A 19,313-nucleotide genomic window follows, 5' to 3' on the forward strand; every position below is an offset into this window, starting at 1 on the left:
TCTCTATGCTTTTATTCTGATGAGCCACAAATGCACACTGTTTGTGATTTAAAGACTCCTTTATGACATTCTTTAACATCTAATCTAACTTATACTTGCTTGGACCTTTCTGACCCTGGCATTCCCAAAGTCCTCTCTCCCCCAAAAAACAAGTGAACAAGCATTGAAAACTATGAATCATCATTCTTTAAAGGACCTCACATTAGGAGTTCATAGGTGCTGGTTTGTTTTTTTTTTTTTAATCTTGGTCAGAGTCTTCAAGTCTTTTTTTTTTTTTTAAGATTTTATTTATTTATTTGAGAGAGAGAGCACATGAGAGGGGGGAGGGTCAGAGGGAGAAGCAGACCCCCCGCCGAGCAGGGAGCCCGATGCGGGACTCGATCCCGGGACTCCAGGATCACGACCTGAGCCGAAGGCAGTCGCTTAACCAACTGAGCCACCCAGGTGCCCCAGAGTCTTCAAGTCTTAAGCTATGAATCATTGCATGAGAATCAAAGATCTAATATTTGTGTCTTAGTAGATATGCCATGATGTGTAGTAGGATGTTAAACCTTTTATCTGTCCGAAATATAGGAGATCTGAGCCCTGCTTCTAACCTGTTCTTTAAGAGACATTGGGAAGGAGATGGGTAAAAGGACCTAGGAGGGTTTTGAGTTCCTCAGCTGTGTAAGCTGGAGTTATTTGAAGACTGCTAAGGTCCTCTTTCTCTTGACTTTCTTGAGCTGAAACAGATAAGACAGTTGTTGGTTCATCGGTGGCCCCTGGCAGCACTGCCCCACCCCCATCCTCTCCCACGTCTCCCACTTCGGATGCCACTGCCTCCCTGGAGACGAGCAATCCTCATGCCATCCCGCGTCGGCATGCACCCATTGAACAGCTTGCTCGCCAAGGCTCGTTCCGAGGATTTCCTGCTCTCAGCCAGAAGATGTCACCCTTTAAACGCCAGCTATCCTTGCGCATCAACGAGTTGCCTTCCACTATGCAGAGGAAGACTGATTTCCCCATAAAAAATGCAGGTAATGCAGCATCCACCTGACTCACTGGTGCTCCAGCACTGAAGCATTATCATCACTTCCCGTGGCAGACACTAATCCCATCAAGCTAGCTACCCCCTCTCCCTGAGGCTGGTTGATGGTTATATGTATCTCGTGTCATTACCCACTGGGGAAAAAACGAAGGTTCTTGGAGGGGGACGTGAATTGTTCATTTCTTTTCAACAAATAGGTAACAGAACCACGATGGGAATTCATAGACTGAGCTACAGGGTTTGCGGTTTGTCCTGATGGAAGTACGCTACCTCTCAGCCAACCTGCTTCCGAACATCAGGGGTCTCGAGTTTCCGTTCTTATTCTACCATTTGGGACCCAACAGAGAATTAATTTAAAAGGCTTTGGAAACACATCTATTCAAATAGCATTACCGTCAGTGTACCAGAAGAAATGGATAAGTGCTCATTGCCCTTGTGGCTCGTTCGCCATACAGAGGAAACTCTAAACGGGTTTCCTGTTTAAATTGAAAATCTGTTGTTCATCAGAGACAGTGGGCTTGCTCACACATATCCATTACCTTTCAGAACTGCCACACAGGCCTTTGTGTGGCCCCTGTACAGCTGAGCCAGCCCTGGTAGCTCTATCCTCATCATAAGATCCGGAGCTAAAGTGTCAGATCTGGTCAGTGCTTTTATTGGGCTCTTTTTTACTTTGCTCTGAGACATGTCGAGCCAGTACTCTAACAGGATATGAGGAAGCTGTCTTTCACTAAGACACTCCCACTGATGATATATAAAAGTCCAGAGAGTTAAGTTTTTTTGACATATGAAACTAGACCTACATAACAGCTGGACTAGATGATTATTGAAGCTCTTTCCAGCTCTCAGCTCCTGTAAAAACGGAAACTCCAGATGCTTTCAGGACCTTGTCTTCAGTTCTCCCTCTGGAGCAGATGGGAAACAAAAACTATTCTTTTCATAGCTGAGCAAAACAAAGGTCCAACACACATTATCAGCTTCCCCAGTGAAATAGAAGTATCCCAGAGTCAATATTAAGAACAAAGGCTCTGGAGTCCTGGACCTCCATTTGCTTTTTCATATTATCACAGTTCATATACTCGCTACTTTGGTGTTTTTGTTTTTAGAGCGGGGGTGGGGTGTGGAGTGGGAGAAGGGGCACAGAGAGGAGAGAGAGGCTCTTAAGCAGGCTCTATGCCCAGCACGGAGCCTGATGCAGGGCTCAGTCTCACAACCCTGAGCTCATGACCTGAGCCAGAACCAAGAGTTGGACGTTTAACCGACTGAGCCACCCAGGCGCCCCTATACTTGCTACTTCGGGAAAAAATGAGTGACGACATTGTCATAGCTTCTTTTTTTTTTTTAAAGATTTTATTTATTTATCTGACAGAGATAGCGAGAGCAGGAACACAAGCAGGGGGAGTGGGAGAGGGGAGAGGGAGAAGCAGGTTTCCCGCGGAGCAGGGAGCCCGATGCGGGGCTCAATCCCAGGACCCTGGGATCATGACCTGAGCCGAAGGCAGACGCTTAACGACTGAGCCACCCAGGTGCCCCCCCTCTCGTAGCTTCTTACAGAGAAAAAGATAGAGCTGCACTGGTGCCCCTGACTTTAACCCATTTCCTGACAGAGTTACTAAGTGGCTCCAGAACTGTACTCAGACCTTGGAAACTAGTTGGAAGACAAACAGGTTGCAGATGTCTTCCAGAAAGATCTAGCTTAACTGGCACAAAAAGAGAACACCAAGTTCTCAGTAGTTTCACACAGGAAAGGAAATAAAGAAATCTGGAGATTGGCAGGAAGGAAGATACTCCTTAGTACATGAATTGTTGACATTTTGTATCAGTTTTTTGAAGCTGCTTTTATAGCCTCACTTGACAGTTGAGACTTTTCCTTTCACAAATAAGGGATGCATTATAAAATGCCACCTTGTGTCATACTGTTATATTTCAGGATTATTCCGTTTTTCTGTCTGGAGCCATTTTCTGTTTCCCTTGCAGTGCCAGAAGTAGAAGGAGAGGCAGAGAGTATCAGCTCCCTGTGCTCACAGATCACCAATGCCTTCAGCACACCCTCCGAGGACCCCTTCTCATCTGCCCCAATGACCAAACCAGTGACGGTGATAGCACCACAGTCTCCTGCCTTTCAAGGTGCGTGCCCTCTGGGCCCATTCAGTTGTTCTCTTTGACGCTTGTACTTTTATGGCACAGCTCACTGACTCTAGATTGGCATCCTGAGTTTCCCAAGAGCTGGTCAGACCCATTAATTTCCCTGTCTGATAATGTCTCAGAGTCATTAATTCCCCTGTTTCACAATGTCTTTGTGCTCTGTCCCCACTCCTGTTTTCTAAAATGTCTGCATTTATCACTTTGCATGTACCTGTCATCTTTGATCCCATTCTGTTAGGAGTTTTTGTAGTCCCCAACCCACTGCTTTATTTGCCACTTAACTGTTAAGAGTCAGAGGTTCCAGCTAGCTCGCTAGAAGCAGCAGTCATCAGAGTTGGTTCCAACATATGCCTTTTTTTTTTTTTAAGATTTTATTTATTTATTTGTCAGAGAGAGCGCGCACAGGCAGGGGGAACAGCAGAGGGAGAAGCAGTTCTCCCTGCTGAGCAAGGAGCCCAACAGGGACTCAATCCCAGGAACCCGGGATCATGACCCGAGCGCAAGGCAGATGCTTAACCTGCTGAGCCACCCAGGCATCCCACGGTGTATGCTTTCTTTAGCAGAGTGGTTCTCAACCCAGGGCAATTTTGCTCCTTTCGGGGAAAATTTGGCATTCATTGGTGACATTTTTGGGTGTTATGGCCTGGGAGGGGTGGTTGCTACTGTCATATGCATAGAGGCTAGGGATGCTACTAAACATCCTTCAGTGCACACGATAGCTGCCCTCGCAACAAGGAATTATCTGGCCCAAATTATCAATAGTGCCAAGGTTGAGAAGCCCTGGACTCACCTAGTTTCCACCCTGTCACAAGAGGCTCATAAAGAAAAAGGCATTTCTTTTGGCTTTTTAGTTCATTTCATCTTCTATAACAAGTATCCTAAAATTTGCCTTTGTAAAGGCATTGAGGAGTTACTAAAAGTTGTTTTCATAGATGCTGAGTTAATAGTTGGTATTGACTCTGAAGTCCACAAAGAGTCTATATATAATTTAAATTACAGACTTCTAGAATTTGAACTCTTATAATCACCATTTCTTCATTTCTTTTGAGAAAGAGCTCAGAAGTTTTGCTGTGGCGACAGTACCCGGTTCCTGTCAGGAGGATACTACATGCTTTCCTTCAGAGTCTCTTCTTAATAACAGAAACAAAAAAAAAATCCATTATAATCATGTGCACCAAATGGCTTTTCATTTCATCTAACAAATATTTGTAATACCTATAATAGGCACAATTTATTGAGCACTTACTAGCACAGTGTCTGCCATATCTTGGTAAGGACTCATGCATTTTCTCATCTCATTTAATCCCCACAACAACCCTTTGAGGTAAGCATTACAGATAAGGAAGATGAGGCTCAGAGAGATTGAGCAAATTTTCAAATGCACAGCCAGGATTTAAACCCAGGTCTTTCTGAATATCGTGTCTGTTACATTCTGTTGCCTCTGTGCCTATTTACAATGGGATGTACAAAACTGGAAGAACATAGTCCTTTCCCTGCCTTTAAAGGGCTCCCAGTCTATGGGTGAGCTAGGCTTTTAGACAAGCCTGGGGTAAATAGTACCAATGCCATAAGCATGGTTGCCTAGTCTTAAAGAGGGAGTGATTAAAGCAAAGGGCAGGGGAAGGTGCCTGCTTGTCTGCTCCAAACTAAATATGATAGAGAGCCGGACTAAGGAATAGAAACTGATGGAATAGATATCTGGAGTAAAGGAGCAAGGGTTAAGAGCTTTTTAATAAAGAGAGAGGAAAGAATAGTAATACTTTGAGATATTATGACCATTCCTGAGGGGGAAAAAAACTTCAAAAAAGAAAGATGAAATTAATTCTGTAGTGAATTACAAATTTATTAAGCAAATGAAAACATATTCCAAGTTTGATTTCTCATTTATAGTATGAGCATACCAGCTTTATGGTATACTTCTCTCTTTTTTGAAAGAATTAAATAGGATGATGCACGCTGAAGTACTATTAATGATCATAAGGGATCATTATATTTAACCCATTGTTATTGTTGGCATAATTTTATCTTTTGGAAAAGTGGTAGGAGAAGGAAATGCTTTATCTACATCATTATGCCAAAGGCTAAGCTATATCTAGAATAGATTTTCGCTGCTTGTAAGACAAAGGAGCTCTGTTCAACTTAATTGGAAATTGTTTTTCTAGGTTTCATTCCCTCTCCCCCTATACACAGATTTTCCTAGAATGGTCATTTGACTTTTTTTTTTTATCAGTATAGCTATTTTAATTACAACCTCTAATTCCCTTTTTGCCAAAAGGTTTGTGTACCCACTGCAAGAGGGCATGGTTATCCCAACACCAACTTTTCTGTCTTATCTGTTCCACCAGTATCGCCCATTGACCTGACTGACCCAGCTCCAGGGGGTCGCCCGTCCACCCCGCATGCATTAACTCCATCGGTGTTGTCTGCTCCCATTGTAGCTAATGGCACTGACTCAGCCTTCCATGTGCTTGCTGCTAAGCCAGCCCACACTGCTCTAGCACCCGTAGCAATGCCTGTGCGTGAAACCAACCCCTGGGCCCATGCCCCTGATGCTGCTAACAAGGGAATTGCAGCCACACATTCGGGTAAGGTGGCCATGGATGGTGGTGAGGATTCTGGGATCAGATGAGTGACGCCGATTAAGAAACCAACCATTTACCCGAGTGGGAACCAGGGAGAAATCCTTTCAGGAACAGTATGTTTCCCCCCTGGAAATACACTAGTATTAGGAGAGGATGGTGAAGGAGAGGAACTCAAGGGATTAGATTTGATAGTTCTTAGGACTACGAAACAGAATCACCCCCTAGAGCTTTCATAAAATACAGATTCCTGGGCCCTGCCCTGAGTCAACCACTGAATTTGGAGATGTGTGGACATGCCCACAGCAAGGGGGTACCCCACGTACGATGGCAGGCCTACAGAAAGGGCTGCCAAAAGTACTTCATATTTTTCTATACTTTCTAGTTTTCCTATAGTGAACATTTGTTAACTATAAAATCGGAACAAATTTTAAATAGTAATGAAGGCAGTTCACCTGAAGGATAACGTGTCTTGAAGCGAGACGGGGGCCACGAGGCACATTGCCAAGTTACTGGTTATTTTCTTTTTATTCTGTTAGAGCAGAAGGTGAATCACCTTGGGCCCTTCAGAGCATGTGCAAGCTGGTTTCTGTACCATGGAGGAGCCACAGCAGTAGGAAAGGGTTTCTGATGCCAGCCAGCTGCCTTCATTCTGTGCAGTCGAGCCCTATCTAGACAGCTCCTCAGCATGGCTGAGACAGCAGCATGGTCTGACAGGTTCCCTTTGTCCTAAAACAACCCCTCCTCGGCTGGTAATAGAGACTTTTCTCCCACCGGCCAGAACCACAAAATATCCCACTGAGGGACTTGTTCCACCTGTTAGGCTCATTCAGGTAACCAAGGTTATCAGGAAAGAAAAGAAACCCCTAAAGATTCTGATTCGTTTGTCTCTCTCCCTCTTGTTCGTTCCCAGGGACCGAGTGGGGTCAATCTTCTGGTGCTGCATCTCCAGGTCTCTTGCAGGCTGGTCACAGACGCACTCCCTCTGAGGCTGACCGCTGGTTAGAAGAGGTGTCCAAGAGCGTCCGGGCGCAGCAGCCCCAGGCCTCAGCTGCTCCTCTGCAGCCAGTTCTCCAGCCTCCTCCACCCACTGCCATGACCCAGCCAGCGCCGCCTTTCCAAGGGAACGCATTCCTCACCTCTCAGCCTGTGCCAGTGGGCGTGGTCCCACCCCTGCAGCCAGCCTTTGTCCCTGCCCAGTCCTATCCTGTGGCCAATGGGATGCCCTATCCAGCCCCTAATGTGCCTGTGGTGGGTATCACTCCCTCCCAGATGGTAGCCAACGTGTTTGGCACTGCAGGCCACCCTCAGGCCGCCCACCCCCATCAGTCTCCCAGCCTGGTCAAGCAGCAGACATTCCCACAGTATGAGACGAGCAGTGCTACTGCCAGTCCCTTCTTTAAGCCGCCTGCTCAGCACCTCAATGGTTCTGCAGCTTTCAATGGTGTAGACGATGGCAGGTTGGCCTCAGGAGATAAGCACACAGAGGTTCCTGCAGGCACCTGCCCAGTGGATCCTTTCGAAGCCCAGTGGGCTGCATTAGAAAGCAAGTCCAAGCAGCGTACTAACCCCTCTCCCACCAATCCTTTCTCCAGTGACTTACAGAAGACGTTTGAAATTGAACTTTAAGCAGTCTCTATGGCTTATGTATTTTGTCTGTACTTAGCAAGAGCAGGGGCAGAGGTCAAAGGAGCAAAGGGAACTTTGTGTTCCCAGTCAGTATACTTTTCACCAATCCCAAAGGTCCCAAGGCATGTCCAGGCAGAGAGTGCTAGGAGAGGTGATTTTGAAAAAAATGGAAAAAACATTCCTAGAGAAGAGTTGTCTTGCAGTTAGGCTAAAGAAGTCAAGGAAATGTTGCCCTCTGTCCCCCTCCTACTCCCTCAGCCCCTTACAAATCTCTGGCAACAGAGGGGCAGAAATATCTGAACAGGAATCTATTCAAAGCACATTTACTGGAATATAAAACACAACGGGAAGCAAAACAATCTCCCTTTGTTTTTCAGGCCATTCACCTGCCGCCTCTCAGTACTGGCCTTAGAGATCAAGAACATGGTGGCCTGTGCTTGGGCTGGGGACGGGAGGCAGGCTATGTCGCCAGAATTCCCAGGAGGGCACATCAGCAGCTGCCCAACAGAGCTATATTTTAGGGGCAAAGTTGAGCTTCCACTTTGAGTAAGAATAAATATTATAAATATATATATCAAAAAAAAGCCAAAATCTTTATTTTTATGCATTTAGAATATTTTAAATAGTTCTCAATATTAAAAAGTTTTATGAGTTGTAAGTAATCTTGCCAAAGGTAAAAGGGTTAGCTGTAAGAAATTGTACATAAGATTGATTTATCAGTGATGCCTATTGAAGCGGAGAGAGGAAAGGTGGGGAGTTGCAGATGGGGTCCCTAGCTTATTTGGTATCATTCATTGTAAGTAGCACATTGCAGCAACAATCATGCATATGACCAATACAGTCACTAGGTTGTAGTTTTAAAGAAAATGAAAGAGCAGTATTGTCCTGGTTTTAAACCTGTGATGAAATTCTAATGTCTTTATTTTAATGGAATCAGTCTAAATATAGAGAATATGCATTTTCTTTTATATACTGCTGTTTATGTTAATCCTCTACTTAACACTAAGGTGGCAATGACAGAATCACGTCCGTTGATGGGGAGTGCAGGCTACTGTGTTGGTTTGTCATGTGGGTCTTGGTGGGTCTTGTTTTGTCCTTTAGGTTTTGTCCCCACGAGTTTTGTGGGGATGGAGATTCTAGTTCTATTAGCTGTGTGTGCATCTGTCCCCCCCACTTGTGATCGGAACGTCCCGTTGCCAGTGGCGGCCTCTTGACCTCTGGTAACAACGTGAGGTCCCATCTCATTCTTACTTTTGAACGTTGGCCTTACAATCAAATGTAAGTTATATATATTTGTACTGATGAGAATTTATAATCTGCTTTAACAAAAATAAATGTTCGTGGTAGAAGCTTTTGCCCATGAAGGGCTGGTCTTTCCCCTTTTCTTTATTAGCAAGTGTGTTTACTTTTAGTTCTTTTTGGTCTGTTCTTGCTCCGTTCTGCTGCTGCTACAGAACTCTGGTTTGGTGGCTAGAAAATCTTTTATTGGGACTAGTATATTCTTTATTATTGAAGTATAATTGGCATACACTGTTATCGTTTCAGGTGTACAACATATTGATCCAACAATTCTATACATTACGCAGTGCTCATCACAATAAGTGTGGTCACCATCTGTCACCATACATGCTATTACAATATTATTGACTATATTCCCTGTGTTAGACTTTTCATCTCTGTGACTTATAACTGGAAGATTGTACCTCTGGATTAATCCCCTTCATCTATTTTGCCCACCAGGACTAGTATATTCTTAAAATTCACTTTTGTGTTTCTACTTTAGGCTTTGGTTGATCCTAAGCATATCTCTGATGTCAGATTCTTGCTGCTCAAAGTGTGGTCTGGAACAGGAGCATGGACTGCACCTAGGAGCTGAGTTAGAGGTACAGAATCTCAGCACCACCCCCCCCACCCCAGCCTAGTCATCAGAAAATACACTGGAACCAAGGTTCACCTTCTGAAAGGCCCTGCTGGAGCGGTGAGTCTCAGCCTTGGAGCCTTGGATACATACTAGAATCACCTGGGGAACTTTTAAAATCCTCACACTGGCCCATACTCCAGGCCAATTAAATCAAAGTGGTTGGGGGAGGACCCCAGGTTTTTTTTTGTTTTGTTTTTCAAGTTCCCAATATGGAATAGAGTTGAGAACCACTGGTCTAGCTTGAGTGTTACTCTCCTGTACTTAGCCCACTACTCTGTGACTAGTTCTGAGAAGAGCTAGCTAACCTCAGACTTACTTCTGAATGATGTTGCCAGTTGGCGAGAACTGGGGAGTCCAAGAAAGTAGCCCTTAGTTTCCAGTTCGTATAGCAAAACCAGCCATGGTAAATGAAAGGAGATACTCCTCTGTATTTTTTTAAGTGGAAAGATAAAAACACCTCTGCCCCTAACCCATGTTTCCTGTGTTGAATGAGAGGTAGACCAAGAAGTATCACTCACCCATGATGCAGTTTGTCTCTTTTCCAACCAGTGTGCTGGTAGTAAAAGCTTTCTCTGTAATGCCTATGTCCCAGAATAACCTGTCACTTAGGTCCAGCCAGTCCTCTGGAGGATGTGTAGAAGGTTAAAGTGGAAAGGGACCTGGAAGCTCATTGAATCCAGGCCTCTTGTTTAGCAGCGAGGAACTGGAGGTTCTGAGAGATGGAGGAGGACTTCTTCCTACTCAAACCATTTCTGAAACCACTTCGTTGTTAATGTATTGCCTTCCCCTCCTTTGCTCCCTTATCCTGCTGATGCGTGTTTTTAATAGTCTGGTTCTGCCTCACAGATTCCTGCTTGGGGAGGAGAGGCTCCCAGCTGGTCACTGTACATAGCAGGTCAGCTTGATGCAGGGGTGAGGTGATCCTCATAACCAGGCTCTGCATGTTGGCCTCAGGAGGAGGGCTTCGGGCACTAGTTTCCTGAGGAAAGTAAGGAGCCCCCCCCCCCCCCCCCACTTCTGGCATGCTCCCATCATGAGCTGCTGCTCCTCCGTCCCAGATCCCTGTACTGAGTGTTATGTGCCGTATTCCTCTTTGGCAAGAGCTTTCACAAACATGCCATTAACTGGACGTATAGGTGGGAGTTGAAGCTGATTGATTGCCACACTGCCTGGAAGGGTGAGGTTGACGACTAGAGCAGTGAACCACTGTTTGACCCTAGAGGAGATGGGAGTTCTAACAGAAAAATTGCCCGACACGGCAGGAACGAGTGTGCCCCGTGTGAGATACATGTTAACTTTGAAACCATCACACACCTTCCCACCCAGCTTTAAATGAATCGAGAACCCTGGTAGCTTGCTTTAGAACCCATTGAATTGATCCTGTATAACAAATGATAGAGGGAACCCATAAAGGGTGTGCTTATCCAAGCGGACTCCTCGTGCCAGCGACCTGTGGTGCCGGCGGCTGCTGAGGCGCGGCGGGCCGAGAGTCCCGTTCTCTCTCTGAAGGGTAGAGCCCGTTGGCAGCCAGAGGCCACGGACCGGGAGTTGTTTCAGGACTGGGGCTGCGGCTAGCCTTCATCCCTGCCGCCAGACAGGCTGAGCGTGAGGCCGGACGCGGGAACAGCTAGCACAGCAGAAGCTGGAGTAGTACTCATTGCCACAGAGCTGGGCCTGCAGGATCAGATCACAGTTGGCCAGCTCAGGCTGATCGGCACACTCCCTGCCGAGGGCCCTGGGCTGGGCGGGCAGTGCTGCGGAGACAACCGAGGAGAGACAAAGGGGTAAGGAAGCTGTGGAGGCTGAAAAGTCCCACCTCCCCTTTCTTTGCCTTAAGAGGAAAGCAACAGAACTGCCAGATTCCCAAAAAGCGCAGTTGCTCTGTATTCTTTTTTTATCACCTGTGTGCATCTCCTACCCCCGCCCCCGCCATGGGCCTCACCTGGGCACGCAGTGGTCCTGCAACCTCAGCCCAGGGCAGACTCTCAGGCACTGACTACACATGGTGACACCTCTTGAAGTTAACTCCCTACCCTTGCTGTTGTGACCTGAAGAGCTGAGTGACAATTGCCTTAGCCCCTGGATTGGGAAGGGAGGGTGGGGGGATCAGCCCGAAGTAAAATTTTGAGTTGGGCCAGAGCTGTCTTGTCTCTTTCTCTCACTGCTGATTTCCTCTAACCTCAAAAGGTTTGTGCCTTCAGTAGCCCCAGTTTATCTCAGTCACTTCATTCCCCATCTTTCCAATTTTCCCACTCCCCCCGCCCCCCCCCCTCCCCGAGAGAGCAAGCGAGCATTAGGCAAGGCAGTTAGGAGAAGAGCCTAATGAGCTATGTGGCCCTAACACTGCACTAAGCACAAAATGCTTGCTGCTGCCCCCTCTGAATGTACTAGGAGCTTCGGGAACTTAAAAATCCCTGTGAGAGGGGCGCCTGGCTGGCTGGGTCTGTAGAGCAAGTGACTCTTGATCTCAGGGTCGGCAGTTCAAGCCCCACAGTGGGCATAGAAATTAAAAAAAAAAAAATCCCTGTGGGTGTTTTATTCCGCTGCTTCATCTTAGGACTGAAGTGGCCTCATCTAGTTAACTTCCCTTTTCTTTCTGGAAGGGGCTCTTGTGACTCAGCTGGACTTAGGCCTGAATAGCACCTTCCCCTTAAGTCAGACCTCCTGGGGCTTATCTTCATCTCCTCTCCCCCTCCTTCCTCCCAAAATACAACAAAAAAGATTATACCTCAGTAGTCTTAGTACCTGATTCTCTACAGGTTAGGAATATCAGTATAATGAGAGTACTAACTACAGCTGACCCTTAAACAACATGGGTTTGAATTATGCGGGTCCGCGTGATTTTTTTCACTAGATTGTACAGTATTGTAAATGCATTTTCCTTATGATTTTAACATTTTGTCTAGCTTTCTTTGCTGTAAGAATACAGTATATAATACACATACAATATGTGCTGTGTTATCAGGAGGGCTTTGGTCAACAGGCTATTAGCAAAGTTTTTGGGAGTCAATGTTCTATGTGGATTTTTGACTGCACCAAGGGTCAGTACCCCTAATCGCTGGCGTTGCTCAGGGGCCAACCATACCTACATTTATATAAATATCAAGCCATTTATGCATATTGTTTTAAAAAATCAGTAACTTTGATAACAACTTTCTCTCAGCAGTTGCAGCCCGGGGCCTGTGAAGGGCCCAGAGGTTAGGTGCCCAGCACAGTGGTTAACCACACCAGCTCTGGAGCCAGACTGCCTGAGCTCAGTCCTGGCTCTCCTGCTTCCCAGCTGGGTGACTTTGGCCAGTAACTTCAGCTCTCTGCCTGTGCTTCCTCACCTGAAATGGAGATGGGAACAGCACCTTGGGCACAGAGTGACTGTGGCTAAAATTTGAGTGCTTGACCATGTTTTGCTTCATAGCCCCTCATTCCCTCTCATTCAGAAAAAGTGCATGAGCCCCTGTGTTTTATCGCTACAGTATTTTCCGTTTCTCACCCCGGTCTTTTAGGCAAGAAGGTTGGAAGCATGTCCCTTACACCAGAGCATGACTAGCTTAAAGCCCGCTACCTGGACACTAACACCAATTCCAGTATGCCACCAGACCACAAATGGGGCAAAGTGAGGCAGCCTCAAGCAGTGAGACCCTACAAAAAGCATAATCAAAAGAATGAATACAAAGGGAGGGGCGAGACAGCTTCTAGTCAAGAAAGGTGCCCACAAAATAGGAGATGAGCAACACTCATCCAGCAGAGGGCAGGAGAAAGGCGTCCTGTCCAGGAGGCAGGTCACATCAGACATTTCAGTGTGCGACCACACAAGCAAGAGCCCCACCAGACTCTGCCATCAGACAAGTTTCTAATTTGGCTTCCCAAGCAGACGTGTCTACAACGAGTCACAAACATGAACACCTGGGTCCCCTGACAGCTCTCTTACCCAAATCTGCATTCTGGTTTGTAAATCTGGTTGTAGACAAGAGATCAATCTGCTGGGCAGGGTGGAGGGGAAAAATGGCCCTGGTGGTCTAGCGCTTTTGCGAAGGTGTAATGCCCTCCTGCAGTCACCAAGCCTGAGCACTTAGTGATGCTGAGCACTGCGCGGGGCCCCGGGGACTCGAGTCCTATGGCTATCCTAAGGAGCTCAGAAACCGGAAGCCTACGTGTCAGTCTGATTCACTAAGCGACATTTCTACCATGGACCTTCAACCTCTAGTGCTGGCCTCTTCCCACCCACAGCGTAGCAGGCCCCGTACCCCTGGTATAGCAGCTCTCCTGGTGCGTGCTGCGGCCCTGACCGCCATGAGCATCCAGGCAGACAGCACAGGAGAGGTCGTCCTGAAAAGTCTGCTTCAGGCCTCGAGAACCGGCAGCTCGGCCCGGGGCACTGCCCTACTGGTCAGTCAGCCTGCACCAAGGACACATGAAAGAGCAGGCTGGGCAGAGGGCAGGCCTCCCACTCCCCCTTGCCCTCTGGCCTCTTTGACGATAGAGCTCATGTCTATCTTAACAATTCTGAGATGCGCTGATTTTCCCATTTTAACACCTCTCCAATTGGACTGCATCTGAATTGATCGTGTCTTAGCATAGTGTCATTTAACCGTTTTAGCGGCATTTTTTTCTTAGTGGTATGAAACTAATTGTTTTACAACATGGTCCTTAGGTTCACTGATCTATAACTCTGAGCAAGAGCTGAAGAACATAAACTACTGAATAATGCAAGTAAAATTCTGCCCAGTTACAGCTACAGTCGTTTAAGGAAAAGAATATTAAATATGAGGACTAGGGTCTAATCCCAACTTAGCCCCTCATTTGCTGTGTGACTTGAAGAAACATCACATAAGGTGTCTGGATATCTGTCTCATTTGTACGATGGTGATACTAATCCCTGCCCTTCCCTTTCTGGGTTATATGGTCAAAGGCACTTTTCAATCATAGGATCATTTTTTTGCCACCTTGATTAGAATGGACACATTTAACAGTCTATCTGCCGTAAGGATTATAATGAAATTCCAGTCAATCCTATTTCTCAAAATTAGTAAGTCTAAATAATATTTGATAATGCCTATTAAGCTGTTACCAGATGCCCATCATCTGCACCATCTCCTTCACCCTCACCAGAGCTCCCTCAGGCGCTGGAGTCGCCTGCTGCACATGGAAGGGGAGAGGTTCAGGAAGGTTGAGCCCCTTGCCATGGGTGACACTACCAGGAACTGGCAGAGTGAGCCAGGACACAGGCTAGGGTCCCCCCCAGCCCGCAGAGCCTGCCCTCCCCCGCCCTGTGCAGCACAAAGCCAGCTCTGGGGCACAAGTCCCTGGGCTAGGTCTCTTACCCGGTGGGACCAGCTTCACCTCAGTGCTGCGGCTCACTGCCTGGCTTCCACGGTAGGCACTGCACGTGTAGGAGCCCTCATCTCTGGCCTGCAGGTTGTGGATCAGCAGCGTGCCATCTGGGGATTGGTGGATGCGATGCCCATCAGCCCGCACCGGCAGCCCGTTCCTGGAGGGGAGAGGACTGTGGGAGAGCCGGCCAGGCCCAGGAGACAAAGGGAGGAGGTAATCATTGTGGACAGATGACCCTCACCTCGAGAAAGAGATGGGGCAGGGTGCCAAAAAGAACATTCTCAGAGCAAAGTAACTCAGAAGTGAGGTGAACTCACCCCAACTGAGCACACTGATCTAAATTATTGTGAATTTGCCTTTTAATCCACAAAGGAACCCCGCTCTCACTTTTCATCAACAAAGGTCTCTCAAGCAGCCATGAGGTGCCAGGCCCTGTGCTAGGTGAGGGACAAAAGTGCTCCCTGCCTTGAGGGCACTGGCTGGGGTACAGGTGCTTAGGGGCACCTTCCCTGAGGATGACCTAGCTGAGCCCTGACCTGAGGACGAGGAGGAACAGTTGGCCGGTGAAAGGGAGAACGAGGGGGCTCGTGAGCTCAAAGGGAGGCCATGGTCAGAGCAGGGAGGGAAGTGGACACAGCCTAGACAGAGTTTGGCCTGGACCCTGGGGGGAATGGAGGGGTGTGAGCTAAGCAGGACTGACCAGGTATCTGTGCTTGGAAAGGCTTGCCGACTGGGGCGAGGACAAGCCTGAAAGCAGAGAGCAGGAAAGTGGCTACGGCAGAAGTGCACACATGGGTGAGGGCCAGACGTGCGAGGTCGGGAGAAGACATGAAGGATGACAGAGGTTCGGGGCTTGGGTTACTGGGTAAGAGTGGTGCCCCTCCACCATGGGGAGATCCAGAGTGGGGAAGAGGGCTGAACGGTGAATGCTCTTTTCCACCATTTTACATTTTGGGTGCCCACAAGATACCAGGTGGCATTGGATTTGAGGTCTAGACCCAGATAGTGTATCAGCACTGGATGATCCTGGAAACCACATGCCAACAAGGTTACCCAAGGTGAAGTTAGACCAGGGACCAAGCACAGCCTCTCAAGGGATTGGTGTGAGAAGATGAGCCAGCCAGGAAAACAAGCAGCAGCCAGAGGAAGAGGGCCAGGCCAGAGGAAGAAGGCCAGACGACAGTAGTTTCCTGGAGCCAAGAGGAGGGAGCATGTCGGGAGGTGCAAGCTGTCAGTGGAAGGACACTGCAGGTCGTGTGGGAACTGCAATTTGTCCAGAGGATTTAGGAACAGGGCAGTATCCCTGGAGTGGGGATGGATGTGAGCCGCTGTGAGGGGGAGACTCCAGATGAGGCCAGGGTCTGCAGGGATATGCAGGGTCAGAAGAGGGTATCTTTTGTTGTGCTTTAAAGAGGGGAGTCCTGAGCGTGTTTGCTGCTAGGAAGATCAAGGAGAGGCAAAACTGGAAGATACAGGCCTGCTAGAATCATCAGAGGCTGGACCTGATCAGGGCAAGTCTGCACAGAGCACAGCTGCTCAGAAGCCTACAGAAGCTTCTGGCCGCCCTCCCTACTCCTGTGCACAGGACCCTTCCCGTCTTGACATCTCTTATACTCACCTTTGAGGCTCGGTCAAGAACAGTCTTCCCCTCCTCAGCCTTCAAGCCCCAGCCAAAGTCACATGTGTGGCCAGTCCTTCCTGAATTCCCCCAGAGAGGAGGCAGCCTCCGTCCTCTGGGCACACACAGCATTGAGGGCAAACCTCTGGACCCCAGGGACACGGGGCCATCTCCTGCCTGGGAGTATCTGCGGGCTCAGATTACACCAAGATCCCCAGAGCCCAGGCTATTCCTGACGCATGGCAAGGAAGAAGGTGGCAAAAAAGTGTTTGCTGATAGAATGAATAAAAGAGCAACTGATCTGGGGTAAAAGACCACTGAAGTCCCCAAACTTGAGTATAGCCCGGTGGTTCTCAACCCCTGAGGGAGATTGTGTCACTCAGGGGACATTAAGAGACGTCTCTAGACATTGTCAATTGTCATGACTTGGGAGGGAGATCCTACAGGCATCTAGTGGGTAGATGGCCTGGATGCTGCCAAACATCCTACAATACACAGGACAGCCCCGGCAATCAAGAATTATCCAGTCCAGGGCACCTGGGTGGCTCAGTCAGCTAAACGTCTGCCTTTGGCTCAGGTCGTGATCCCAGGGTCCTGGGATTGAGCCCCGCATCGGGCTCCCTGCTCCGCGTGGAGCCTGCTTCTCCCTCTGCCTCTGTCCCCTACCCCCACATTTGTATGCTCGGGCTCGCTCTCAAAATCTTAAAAAAGAAAATTATCCAGTTTGAGATACCAATAGTGCCAAGGTTGAGAAACCCTGGTATAGCCCGGCCAAGAGAGACAGTCCTCTGGGGCCTCACTGTGTCAGGAAGAGGGTGCTGCAGCCCCCTCCCCTGGAGGCAGGAGTTGAAGAATGAATGGTGCGAACCACAATATCCTTGCAGAAAGGTGGGCCGCCTCTCTGGGCTGCACAGCCTCAGGTGTGAGGGTCTGAGGGCCAGGCCTGTGTGGAACAGAGCCTTACCTGGACCACCTGATGTTTACGCTTTCTCCTGTCACCACACACAGCAGCCTGGCCGTGTCCCCTTCTGGCACCATCATAGTAGAGGGCAGCTCTGTGATGGTCAGCTCCCCTAGGTCCAAGGAGGAAGCACTGTTGGCCACTCGCCAATCCTGCCCCACCCATGCCGCCTGACCTCAGAGGTCACCTTCCGCTCAGGACTGCCACCTTACCCAGAACTCTGAGCTGGACCCATCTCTGGTCTCGGTCCTGACCGTTGAAAGCAACACAGGCATAGAAGCCACCATCTTGCGCAACCACATGGTTGATGACCAGAGAGCCATCGGGCTGCAGCTGGTGTCTAGGAACAAAGCACAGTCAGGTGGCTCCATCCCCAGGGGGCTGGCAGGGTCTTCCTTTCCCTGGGGAGGGGTTGAGTGGCCCCTACTGTTCCGTGGGGTCTGAGCAAAGGCCATCCGGCCCTAGGCCCTGAGGTCCTCCAGCTGCTGGTACGCTCATTTACTGGGAGGGGCCTGACCTTTAAGCCTGGCAATAAAAAACTCATTTCAAGCTTCCAGATACAAAATAATTCCGGTGTGGGTTTCTAGTTCTTGCTCTACTCATTCAGCGGGCTCAGATCTCGGTTCTGCCGCTTAGGAGCTATGTGGTGTTAAGCTCCTGTGCATAAGCAGGGTAAGACAGCACCTACCGCAACGTGGCCCTTGTGCGGACTGCACGATGGGGAACAAGCCTCAGGCTCGTAACGAGTACAGGAAATGTCAGCTGTTATGATTACAGCCAGAAATGGGTCTGCCTCCGTTTTGTCCCTCAGCCATCACCCCTCCTTAGCTGGCCCATTACTTCTGTCCACTAACCACACTGGAAAGACCCAGAGACCCAAATGTTGGTTTGCCCCAGGAGCCCTACTGCCCGGCTGCAGCATCTCTAGCAAGCCCGTGGAATCCTGCTCAGGACTGACCAGGGGTGGCGCCTGGCAGCTCCCTCCCCCGAGGCCTGCACAGGGTTGGCCTGGAGCTGAACACAAACCTGGGGGAGGAGAGGGGCTGCCCGTCTCTCTGCCACTCAATGGCTGGGGGCGGGAAGCCCTCAGCACGGCAGGTCAACCGGATCCGCTGGCCTGGTTGGGCGTCCACCACCCCAGGCTGGTTCCTGTCCAGAAGCAGCCTGCAGAACAAACACCCCACAGCCATGAGGGGGGCCCTCTGCACAAGCCCATGGGCCCCTTCTCTCCTGCCCGATTCCGCTTCCTAACAAAGCTGCTTTGTTCTGGGCAGGACACCGTCACCAATCACCTGGGGCTTTCTTGCCTTCCCCACTGCCCGCCCCCACTGCCCCAGAATCTTGACTGTCACCTCCCTGCCCTGCACCTCTGCTACTCGGTCCTTCACTGCCCGCCCCCACTGCCCCAGAATCTTGACTGTCACCTCCCTGCCCTGCACCTCTGCTACTCGGTCCTTGACTTGTGCCCTCCAGCCCTCCGCAACGCCTCTATAAACTTCCTTCAAGGCCTTCGCAGGCCCTCTAACTCCCGGTGTGTTTCCCTTCCCTCAGCCCCTGTGTCCTGGGCCTTGGGCCATCCTCAACAGTTTGGGGAGGGGTGGAGGGCTCCCCTTCCTCCTAAGAGGCTGTGCTCAGGGAGCCGCGTTTCTCTTGTCCTCACCAGGCAGAGCGCTGTGACTCACCTCCCCTCCCCTCCTTTCACCACTGAGACCCCTATCAGCCCCGGCCCTCCAGGGGGTCGGCTGAGAGCCGACGGCACTGCTGCACTATTACCTGGTCGTGGGCCAAGGCTGCAAGGAGGAGACGGCCCCTAGGCTTCCTCTGTCCCCCACTAGGCTGGAGTCCCGAGGACTGTGGCCCTGGGCTGGGTCCCTGGTCTGAGGGAAGTGCCTTGGCTCAGCCGCAGAGAGCACGGCCACATCAGCCCCTGTCATGAGGCCAGGAGAAGGGGTGAGCTGTGGGAAGAATGTGGTGGAAGGAGGGGGAGGGCCATGAAGCTGGCCAGGGACATGTGGAAAAATGAGCGCCACAAGGGGCAAGACCTCCACCTCGGCCCTCGCGGAGCACACAGTCCCTGCCAGCAGGAAGGGCCCCTCCAGTGTGGG

General features: G+C 49.4%; 2 protein-coding genes across 25 annotated transcripts in view; one reads left to right on the forward strand and one right to left on the reverse strand.

Annotated features, from left to right (window-relative positions):
- Window positions 1-8,729, forward strand: part of NUMB (NUMB endocytic adaptor protein) — a 180,745-nt gene extending 172,016 nt beyond the window's left edge. For 14 of the 22 annotated variants that reach the window (XM_027572239.2, XM_027572238.2, XM_027572237.2 and 11 more), the window contains 4 exons: window positions 723-1,016; window positions 3,005-3,154; window positions 5,518-5,757; window positions 6,665-8,729. In XM_027572239.2, the coding sequence (XP_027428040.2) occupies window positions 723-1,016; window positions 3,005-3,154; window positions 5,518-5,757; window positions 6,665-7,380 (1,400 nt within the window). In that variant the 3' untranslated portion in view covers window positions 7,381-8,729. The remainder of the gene's footprint in view (window positions 1-722; window positions 1,017-3,004; window positions 3,155-5,517; window positions 5,758-6,664) is intronic. The other 8 variants (XM_027572256.2, XM_027572257.2, XM_027572258.2 and 5 more) reach the window with 3 other exon arrangements.
- A 119-nt stretch (window positions 8,730-8,848) lies between these two features.
- The window catches only part of PAPLN (papilin, proteoglycan like sulfated glycoprotein), a 36,064-nt gene continuing 25,599 nt past the window's right edge, over window positions 8,849-19,313 (reverse strand). For all 3 annotated transcript variants that reach the window (XM_027572233.2, XM_027572236.2, XM_027572235.2), the window contains exons 22-27: window positions 18,982-19,135; window positions 18,235-18,372; window positions 17,421-17,548; window positions 17,212-17,320; window positions 14,620-14,786; window positions 8,849-11,055 (exon numbers count right to left, since the gene is read on the reverse strand). In XM_027572233.2, the coding sequence (XP_027428034.2) occupies window positions 10,880-11,055; window positions 14,620-14,786; window positions 17,212-17,320; window positions 17,421-17,548; window positions 18,235-18,372; window positions 18,982-19,135 (872 nt within the window). In that variant the 3' untranslated portion in view covers window positions 8,849-10,879. The remainder of the gene's footprint in view (window positions 11,056-14,619; window positions 14,787-17,211; window positions 17,321-17,420; window positions 17,549-18,234; window positions 18,373-18,981; window positions 19,136-19,313) is intronic.

This window comes from Zalophus californianus, chromosome 6 (assembly GCF_009762305.2).
Source record: "Zalophus californianus isolate mZalCal1 chromosome 6, mZalCal1.pri.v2, whole genome shotgun sequence".
NCBI lineage: Eukaryota > Metazoa > Chordata > Mammalia > Carnivora > Otariidae > Zalophus > Zalophus californianus.